The sequence below is a fragment of the Alosa pseudoharengus genome, unplaced genomic scaffold (genome assembly GCF_046254945.1).
Source record: "Alosa pseudoharengus isolate Yale_2024_CS ecotype anadromous, Long Island Sound unplaced genomic scaffold, YU_APseudo_1.1 YU_APseudo_1.1_scf_17, whole genome shotgun sequence".
NCBI classification, from domain to species: Eukaryota; Metazoa; Chordata; class Actinopteri; order Clupeiformes; family Clupeidae; genus Alosa; species Alosa pseudoharengus.
In genome coordinates, this window is record NW_027468640.1 from 12688140 (window position 1) to 12699418 (window position 11279).

Sequence of the window (11279 nt, forward strand, 5' to 3'; positions counted from 1 at the left end):
GCCTTTCACCGGTGTCGGCAGGCGTGCCCGCGCGTTCGATTGGTAGACAGTGTAGACTTTTCTTAAGCAATAACCATGATGGTGTGGTTAGTGAGGGTGTTTTTTGCATAGTAGCCCAGGCTGCTCATGTGGTTCGATCCCTGTTTGATTTGTAAGGTATTGTTTCAGATTGTATCTTGTTTATATGTTTTCTTACTTCATCATTAACCACACAGTTTCAACTAAACTCTCAGAATGGTCAGAAAGCAAACACATTGCGAAATCGAGAGTTTTTATAAGAAGAAAGTGATTTAGAGAACTCTGCAGCAGCAATAAGATTCTCTTTATTGGTACTTCATGTGGTCTCCCATCCAGTAATTGACCAAGGGCATCACTGCTTAGCTTTTGACAAAGACTGAATGCAGGTAACACAGTGAGCCACGAACTTTAAAGACTATGTCTCCAATACGAAGCATTTGACAGATTTGTTTCACCCTATAGCTCAGGTGTCGGAATTGTTTCAAAGCTTCGGAACAATTCGGCACAATTGCTTCGAACGTGTCAGTGTTTCATAAAGCCTCGCTTTGCCCATCCCTAGTTACAAGTCTGAAGCGCTAACCAGTAGGCCACGGCTGCCCCATGAGTGTCTGAGATGCTTTTTTAAATCCCCATTCATGTTGTTTTTACACATTCATGGTAATTAATTGTGAAATGTTCACCCTTTTGTTCTCTTTATCATTACACAACTTTTCCAGCCTTTTGTTGCCCCGTTCCAATTTTTCTGACATCAATGTCTCTCCTTCAATAGTTGATATGTTGTCTTTGAACTATTCTCAATTAAATATAGGGTTGAGATCATTTGTAATTCATAGCATTTTACAGAGCGTCCCAACTTTTTTTCGGTATTCGGGTTGTATGTCACTTATTGAGTAGGCCAGGGATCGCACTGGAAATAATGATGTGGCAGTGGTAAACCGAAATGCAACGCTCAGACCATAATAATTCAGACGTTCTATTTTGTTCATAAGTTACACAAACAGTCACAAAAAAGGCGTTGAATGTCAGTGGAAAATGCCAGATGAATAAGAACAAGGAGACTCTCTGAGTAATATAACCTGAACAGCGTGACCTGACAGGCTGGGCTCTGGAGGTCTCTCTGACACTGTGTCACAACATGTCAGCCACTTGTGTATACTGTGGTGTTGTGAACGGTGGTGTTAAAGAGAGAGGGAGAGAGAAAGAAAGAGAGAGAGAGGGGGGGGGAGGTAAGAATTGAATGAGAGAAAAGGGAGAGAAAGAAACATATGGAGAGAGGAGGGGGTGACGAGTTGAGTGTGTGAGTTGAGAAAGCAGGAAATAAGAGAGAGATAGAGAGAAAGAGAGAGAAAGAGAGAGAGAGGGGGGGGTAAGAATTGAATGAGAGAATAGGGAGAGAAAGATGGAGAGAGGAGGGGGTGAAGAGTTGAGTGTGTGAGTTGAGAAAGCAGGAAATGAGAGAGAAAGAGAGAGACTCAGCCATTGTAGTGATGTTTTTTGCTTTATATATCCAGACTGTATACTGGAGTATAGGTAATCACAGCTTTAACAAGTATGAAAACACACACACACACACACACACACACACACACACACACACACACACACACACACAATGGTGTACATGTTTCATTCAACTACTACTTATTTTCAGCTGACACTTCTTTGCACGAAATAAAGAACATTTTTAGCACACTGATGTGACGTGAACTAGTGGCAGCCTGACTGCTTGCAGCAGATGTTTGCAGTTTGTCTGAAGTGATGCATAATGATAGTGAGCTGCTTTTCATACGTCACATTTAGCTTTCTAATTAAGCATAGCTGCTATTATTAGGAACTCATTTTAATCGTGCACAGCATCCACTTTGCTGTGAATCATCAACATGAAAGAGAGATATTGGATGGGAGTGGGGAATTCTGAGAATTGTCTCTGGCGCCACCAGCTGGTGATGGAATGGTACTACAATATAGTATCAACTAGGCCTCCGCCCTCCCAACATAATTGAACACAGGGCAGACATACACATAGACATGGACACTGATATACACACAGACATATACATAGACACAGACATAGACACAGACACAGGCACAGACACAGACAGAGACACAGACGGACACAGACACAGACAGACATAGACAGTACCTGAAGCTGTTTAGACTTATTCCCTCAATCCCACTAACTATCTCTCTTACATTTGGTCTTGTTTATAAAGACTTGATACAATCAGTGAAGTATGAAGTGTCTCTGACTTCCCCAGCATTGTTTTTTCATGCAGCATCGGTGCTGGAAATTAAGGCACACTTTGTCTCCCCCTGCAGGTCTCTCGATGGCGGTGCGGCATAGTGCCCTTTACTCTGGCCTATCAGGGTTCAATGGTGCACTGGGCTGCATGGCAGTGGGCGGGCTCTTCTTCACGTTCAGCTGGAAGACACATCTCTTCGCCATCGCCAGTGGTAACAAGTCATTTTACCTAATCCACCCTGTTAATGTCTAAAACCTCTCCACCTAACCCTTCAGGGCGCCAGTTAACACCTGTAGTGTCAATAGATTATTGCATATGCTAACAATGTAAAGGCCTGTTTGGTTTGTTTAATACTATTGAATTTTTATTCAGGATAATCCTGGATCTGGTGTAAATCCACAGCAAATCAGGACCAAATTACAGACAGATCAGCTCCAATTCAGAGTCAATTCAGAGTCAAATCAGCTTCAAATCAGGCCCAACTCAGGCCCTGATGTGGGCCACTCCTGGGCCAGATCCAGAGTAGCATCAGAGGTTCTGTGACTGTGGGCACTGACATCACTGTGGGCACTGAGATTTATGAGATGTGAATATGTGTCTTACTTGTTTCTTCCCCTTAGGCTTCCTGTCAGCATATACAGACATCGCCCTGAGCAACCTGCTGGGCACCGTAAGTACACACACACACATACACACACACACACACACACACACACACACACACACACACACACACACACACACACACACACAATATACTGGTACACAAATATCTATGAATGATACAATCACACACACACACGCGCGCGCACACACACACACACACACACAAACAACGTACGAACACATACATGCATGCACACACACACACACACACACACACACAAACACACACATCCGATTTGCACTACCTTGACAGCACAGTGCCTACACTCTCCATATCTTTCTCATCCACAGGTGGGCCTCCCAGCATGCAGCTGGGGAGTGACGCTCATAGCTACCCTAATGTTGCTGTTGACGGCCCGCCATCTCTCCGCATACAGGATCACCACTGGTCAAGTGGGGTCACCGGAACACAACCTGCTCACGCACAGACGCTGGGAGGAAGGGGCCAAAGAGGACAGCACAGATGTGTGACCTAAAACACACACACACACACACACACACACACACACACACACACACACACACACAAACACACGCACACACACAAACACACGCACACACACAAAAAAAAACACATACACAAACACAGATACACACGCACACATACGTACACACACACACACACACACACACACACACAGAGAGAGAAAGAGAGAGAGATTGCCAGTGACACCTTGTGGAGAAATGCATCAAAAATGAAAACTTCTCTGCCTGAGGTCCACCCTATTTCTTTTGGCAGAATGACCCTATTGATAAACATCTTTATTCCAGCATAATGTAGATATTACATTGAGGTTCTTCTTAAAAATAAATTAACTATTTTGACTTCTGCGTAAACCCCTCATTAAGACAAACAAAACAAAACAGGCGAGTACTGGTGGCTACGCCATGATTCACATCACTGACAAATTCAGACATTAGCTTTCCTTTCACCCTCAGACGCAGGCTCATGCACCAGATAATCTAATGTACACAAACCCACTGACCTGAACTTGATAAAGACAGGCTCCTCTAGCAATAGAAAGGCTGTGACGGGTAATTTTTTACCGCTAAATGTTTTTTTTTTTTTAAATACCTTTCTTAAAAAAGAAAAATAGTTCTGCTGGGGAAATTCTGAGCGGTCAAAATGACCGCCTTGGTAGTTCTAGTTGTTTTGAAATTCTTAGCAGTTCTAGTGCTAGAGACATGAAACGGCATCGACCGTTTGAGTCGTTGAGTAGGAAAAACAAACATGTCTAGTCATGAATGAAATTACAGTCAAAAAGAAGTCTGTTAAGATATCCCCATCCTTCTCTCAGTCTATTTCATGTCTACAAATAGTCTGTAAATGTAAATTTGTAAATCAGGTTTATAGGCCAAGTATGTATACAAGGCATTTGGTCTCTGCATTTATCCCATCTGTGAATTAGTGAAACACACAGAGCACACAGTGAACACACAGTGAGGTGAAGCACACAGTGAGCACACAGTCAGTGTGCTAACAAGGGGTTCGCAAAGTTTCTGGTGCCAGAGATTCCTTATGTGGTGTGAAGACATTTTCCAAAGACTCGTCTTATAATATAATATTATATAATTATATAATATATAATTAGGCCAGTATGGGAATGTTGGAAATTCGTTCTAAAGAATGAACACTTGAACGTTGAATGTTCTAAAGAATATCTGGGTTCATTGAATTCAACACTCCCCTGCTGAAGGGTTAACCCTCTAACCGCCCAAGTCGCAATATTGCGACAAGCGTCATTACTGAATAAAACAGACGATAGACCCGAGTACAGTGTAAAATCTCATTTGTACTCTTGACCACTAGTTGGCAGACACCCAGAACTTCGATTCAAGCTCCACCTTTTTTTCCCAAAGTTTTCAGGAAGCACGCGAGAAATACGCGAGAAACACACGAAGAAGACGTGCATTTCCTCCATAACGCGGAAACGATGCGGGCCATAGTTTTGCACAAATTGAAGCAGAAATACACCAAATGTTGAAAAAAAAATTCACGTATGATGAAGTCTTGGGTCTGTTATTCACCTATTCTGATTCTGAAGGAGAATATCTGCCTTTTGGAGAATATGATCGATCGTCTATTAACTGATAGTCACGGTGCGTCTGTGGATGGAGGTGCATCTTTGCGACAGTGTCCACTAAGCATACCATGCTTATTTCGACCCTCTGCCCAAAATAGCTGGAGGTGCCAGTGGCAATATTGATGATAGTGTCCATAATGGATGTGGTATAGACAGCAGGGGTTGTAAAAATAGGGCTCTGAAGAACTACAAAGTCACCCGCGATAGGAACTGATTTGACCAGGCTACTTTATTGTATAGTAGTATAGGGTTTGTGATTATAGTAATAGTTTACTATTGTTGGTTTACATGTGACTGTTTTCCTGTTCATTTGTTATGTGGGTGAAATGACAAAAAAAGAAAGTAAAACTGCTCAAATATATGTTCAACATCTAGTATTTACTGAACTGGCATAATTCACAGTGGTTGCCATCCAGTGACATCATAATATGCAAATTAGATTAGTAAATTTACCCTCATCATAGACTTTTGTTCATACTCAATGATTTTCACATTTACAGTAGGACTTTATCTCTGACCACTTGCAAGCCATGGCCTTTTGAAAATTTGATGTAAAAATCCAATTTAAACCTTGGCGGCTAAAGGGTTAAGGGTCAAGGCCCATTCACACCAAGAACGATAACGATAACTATTAACAAATATCGTTCTCGTTAATTTGAATGACCACGTTCACACATAAACTATAACGATAACGACATGAAGAACGATATCGTTGGGGATCACTTTCAGAGCGATTTTGAGAACAATAAAAAGCTAATAGCCAATCAGAACCCATCAAATTTTAGCTGTCATATTCATTAACACAAGGAGAGACTTTATTTATCATTGTTCAGTGTGAACACTTTTATCGTTATGGTTATCGTTATTGTTCTTGGTGTGAATGACCCTTTAAGCATAGGCCTGCTGCCATTTGTATTCTCTGAAGATGTGGTCAGGTTCATTACCCGTGTTTTCTGCCAAGTGTGTCTTTTGCTCTTTCGTCTTAACTTTCGTCTTTTAAACAGAGTAAATCTCTCTCTCTGTCACTCTCTCTCGACCTGCCATATTAATGACTAATGTCCCTCTGTGGTTTTAACATGGACATTGTTATTTGAAACACTGAAACAGTGAATCACTGGTTTCACCAGAAATCAAAACTCTTTTTCTCAGAACATCCTCATGTCTTTCATATTGAAATTAATTTTGGTGTGTGTGAGAGTGTGTGTGTATGCATGTCTAGTTGAAACAGAGGCATATTGAGGTGCCTCTGGCAGTAGTCACATCGGTATCATTCATGCAACTCCAACATGGTGTCTGAATATCCAGTCACATAAACAAACTTCTCATTGGAAGACTGTCAGTGGCTTCTTCCGAAATCGATTTCAACACATGAATTTCCCCAAATTTCCTGGGGCCCTCTCGTGGTTGAGTGTTGAGTGATCAACTATTTGTGGGTGTCTTTGTGTAATTAAAATACCAAAGCCTTTTTTGATGGTTAAAAAAAAACTGAATTGCATCAAAAGTATCCTTGAAACCTCTAAATAAAAAAACAGTCCTTAGAAATAGTCCCGACTGGGGCTTTTGAGTTCATTCCACCTTATGTAGCCCAGACGCCATTTGTGTCTGAGATGTCGATAAGGAGGCTGTTGGAGAACTGTAAGATATTCACCCTCTGCTGCATGAGTCTTCACTTCACTCAGTGGCTGTATAGCCTCATTCCTAGAACACATAGGTTGGCCTTATCCAAGTAGGCTTATAGTGGTACCCTTTTTAATGGCTTTTTTTTAGGACAGTAGTGGTACCATTTTTATAGTCAGTTTTCAGTTATTCATAAAATGCATCAAGTCACAACATTATCATGACTTGATGCATTTTTGATGTGCATGAATCATGAATAGAAGAAGTAGCCTAGAAGTGGAAATTGAAAACAAATCAAATGACAAAAGGGGCGAACAGGGTAAGGTGAGCTTTTTTTTACATTCTTATCAAATGTGTCAAAAAGATTTTGTTCTGTAACCTTCGCACCAACAAATCTAAATGTTCTACAACTTCTGTAGCCAATAACTCTTTGATAACTTATAAAGATATGCTCTGTGCAAGAGGGCTGGTCTTCTGGGACTAGATGAGCCTATGTGTGGGGTAAGTTGGTCCAAAACAAAGATTTCAGGTAAAACATTTTTATTTTCTTAAAACAATAATTTAATTTCTACAAACAGTAACAAACACCAACATTGAACTGGGAATTTGCCAAATAGATTCAACTGAAAATTTGGCAAGACAGATGGGGCCTAAAATTTTTTGTCACCTATTTACCTTTGGATTCACCCATTTAACTGGTTTAAATAAATTAGATTAATTTGCTGCCTAGTCTCTTTAGCTCTTAGTAACTAAATCACCCTAACTCTGGACATGAATGGAATCCACTTTGAGAAAAAGAAAAATCATATTCATGTATTTTTTACCACATTTGCAATGTGCTGTACCTTCCCACAGATTGTAAGCAATGATTCCCTCTTCCTTAAAATGCTGTCACATGATAAAATGTGTTTACGGTTTCCTAGAAAAGTGGTGGCTCATCTTACCCCTATGCTCCACTTATCCCAGTTCATCTTTACCCCTATGTGTGAAAGGCATTTTTTGTAAGATAGGTTTATGGAAATAGCTATGTATTTTCCTCTAGTATATGCAAAGGCTGGGCATTGTTGATTCTTTGTGGCAGGAAACTTACACTGGAAAACCAGAACACCGGATCACAGGGAAATGTCTATCATGCTGAAGAGACTGTGCTCACAATTCTGAACAAATAACATGCATGTCTGTGATATGGGAAGTCTCAAAAGCTTTTCAGGTTATTTTTGGGCAATAGTCTTGTCAATAACTGTAAATACCCTAGAATTTTTATACAGAATTATATTCTATAGGCCTAGAACATAATTTGTCGGTTGTGGGGCAAGTAAAAGAACACTGTAGGCCTATTTGCTTTCTAATATTAATACAACTTCTGAACTAAAATCCTTCCCAGATACATTTCAATAGCCTCTTTCCTTTAACGGGTTAATTAGCTGTTTCCATTTCACAGTGAGCGTGATAGCTTAATTAAAGTGGGCCATCCGGCAGAGCACGAACCTTGAAGTTCTCCTGAGTGAAATAAGTTATATTCATGTGTTAATAATATGGCCTATATCGTGATTGTTCTACAACGCTCTGGGATTATAAATATGACTAAAATTAACATGATTTGTGTCATAGCCTACTGTGGTTTGAATTTTGAGACCTTTTTGTTGAGACAAAAACACTGCTAAATAGACTCTGAAAATATCATGACATGACTCAGGTTAAGATTTGAATCGCCCTGTCTAGTATGCCTAGCTTATTTGTCAGCAGCTGCATGAATCATAGACCATAGCCACTACACGGTGATTCCTAAGAGGAAGCTAATCTGCTGCGTTTATATTGGCAGAACAAATGTGGGGGTTTCCATCGAAAATAGTTTTTCCTGATTCAACAAAAAAAACCAAATGCAGTCACTTTGCTTGAGATTTAATTCAAGCCACATGCGGGAAGGAAGGCGCGCGAAGGTTAGTGGAACACGGCACGACGTCAAGGACTTTGGCCGGGGACTGGCTGAACAGTAACCTAGCCCTGTATCTGACTCAGCAAAATAATAGCCTAATAATAAAAAAGAATAGGCTAATAATTAAATAAACAAATGTGCTACCCTCCGTGACCAGAAGTAGGTATAGGCATCATCATGGCCGTTGCGGCTCTGGAATTCGGGCATCAAGAAACCCATAGGCCTACTTTGCTGGTCCTTTTTTGGCTTTGAGGGAGCTAGGGAAGGACATATCCTCTGTCCGCTGGGAGCGTACTCCCGACTCGTGGCGGTGAATCACAGGCCGAGGCTGTGTGTGTTGTAAACGGAGCAGATGTGGCGCTCAAAGTTCTGAAAGGACCCTATGAATCACCCGCTCCCATAGCGAGTCAGGGGTTACTCGTCTGGTCGTTGCTGACCGCGGCAGCTGAAGGAAACGTCAAGTCGACTCATCGGCCATTTAAATGAAATCTGCTGATGTGTTCGCGATATGTTTTTGGGAGAATTACTGCTGAATTATTTTGCTCAGCCAATGTTTTTTTTTTTATTTATTTTAAATCATCAGCACTTCATGTTTCATGAGATCATAACCTGTCATGGACAAAACATCTCGAGGACAAATCCAGACACAGTCGAACATCCCAGCCTGTCAGAAGAAGCTCATTTGAGTTGTGTAAGGGAGTTTCGGCTCAGACAAATTAATAAATAATACAATCACTTATTCCACGTAGCCTATCAACAGATACTGTATGATTACCTCACTAAGCACCTGCCATTGGAATGGACCCATAAAGGATTTTGCCAGATCAGATCCGTGATAATGTCTCCACAACAGAAGAGGCAAACAGTAGGCTACCTCCGTGGAAAGTTTAACCGCCACACTGAGCGTAGGCTTATTCCTGCCCTGTTTGATGCAAGACCCCGTCATGTTTTGGGTTTGACAGCTCGTCCGATTTCTCTATTTACCATGTAGGAGTTGTCAGGTGTGGCCGACAATGTTCGAGAAATGACTCAGGAATGCTCCAGGTTTGACACACAGAGGAAATCGGCTCAGTCTGTAGATGTTAAATACTACTATAACTAAAAACGTCGGCCTATGAACTGCATGGCCACACAGTCAAAAGCTAAGTAGACTGTTGAAAGGCATTCCGCATCCTGATTCAGGTAGACTATTCAGTATGAACACATTGTGTGTGTGTGCGCGCGTGTGTGGTGTGTGTGTGTGAGAGAGAGAATCTGGTTTAATGCTTAGGTAAGGTATATGCTATAGCCTATCCATTTTCTTATGTGCCTGTCTACTTTAGTTAAAATTATTCACCATAATAGGCTAGTACTTGGATACTATACTATCTACAAAATGTCACTTGAATCCTTGAATCTCCAAAATTATCAATAAATATAAAGTGGGATAAAACCACATAACCCACACCGTGCCATAAAATTGTCTTTAATTTAGGTCTGTGTCATATAGGCTGTCTCATATAGTGAAAGCCCCCCCCCCCCCCCCTTTCCTGTGTGTTGGTAGAAAACACACACACACACACACAGTATATATACTTATATGTAGGCTATACTATACACACACACACACGTGTCAAGATTCAAGATATCTCAAAATCTGTTCCCTCCAATTTTCATGATTAATTTGTTAGACGGGCCGACTTCCAGACACGAGTAAGTTACTTAGTTTCTTCTCCACAAACAACATGGTTTGCATGACTCTACATCTGGATCCAGACACCAGTCCCATCCTGCGCCAGATCCTATGGGATTGTAGCCTACTCCAGAAATAGAATAACCATTCACCGTTTGTCGTGTGGAACCTAAATTAACTTGTTCTAAAGAATCTTTGGTGGAGTCAACAATGACATGACGCATAGGAGTTTGATAAGGCGCAAAGGCTACTTTCATTGACATTTTCAGATGTGGGCGGTTGCACACTGACGTAACTTGCCCGGCTTTTAACACACCTAAACACGTTGAGTAAGATATTCCCGCGAAGCTCGCTGAGTCATAAAACTTTTCCTCGGTTTCAGGCGGTGATTCGAGGGAAATGCACTCATTCATTCATTCGATAAGTGTTGCTCGGACTCTTCGGTTGTGCTATGAAAGGATTCTCGGGCCATAAAATGCTCAAATCGGACCGACTTGTTGATGGATACTTTTTCGATGAACAACCAGGTAGGCTAAGGTGTGTATTAGGTGTGTGAAGGAGTTAGAACATGGGGGAATTAATTAACATCGAATGTAGGCTAGGCTATAGATTAGACTAGTAAATGTGATACAAATGTAAAATGTCTAATCATGCCACTGACATATTTGCATAATTAGACGGTCTCATCCATGGGGTGATGTACATAATAGGCCTAACTGATTGGTAGCCTAAAAACAAATTTCGGTATCAGAATGTGCTGTTGATAATGTTATGTGAGCCTAAATAGATATAGGTCCTATAAGGTCTATGCTTTCTGATAGCTATTGATTGTTGATTGTAGGTTAATAATATGTGATACACCGAACTGGAACACGATGAGTTGTTTTATAATATAGGCTGATTATTCTGATATTGATACCGTTTTCCGCTTAGCAAATTATTAAATTAAGGGCATATACTATGCAAATTATGTCTACATAATAGTGCACATCTGTTTGCCCCACCACCTATTATGTTTAGTATAATAATTGAAAATTTTGGTC

The 11279-nt window shown here is 40.9% G+C and overlaps 1 protein-coding gene across 2 annotated transcripts in view; it reads left to right on the forward strand.

Annotated features, from left to right (window-relative positions):
* LOC143127958 (urea transporter 1) overlaps nt 1-4446 on the forward strand; it is a 22471-nt gene extending 18025 nt beyond the window's left edge. For both annotated transcript variants that reach the window (XM_076289644.1, XM_076289645.1), the window contains 3 exons: nt 2338-2472; nt 2882-2931; nt 3219-4446. In XM_076289644.1, the coding sequence (XP_076145759.1) occupies nt 2338-2472; nt 2882-2931; nt 3219-3398 (365 nt within the window). In that variant the 3' untranslated portion in view covers nt 3399-4446. The remainder of the gene's footprint in view (nt 1-2337; nt 2473-2881; nt 2932-3218) is intronic.
* Nucleotides 4447-11279: the final 6833 nt, after the last annotated feature.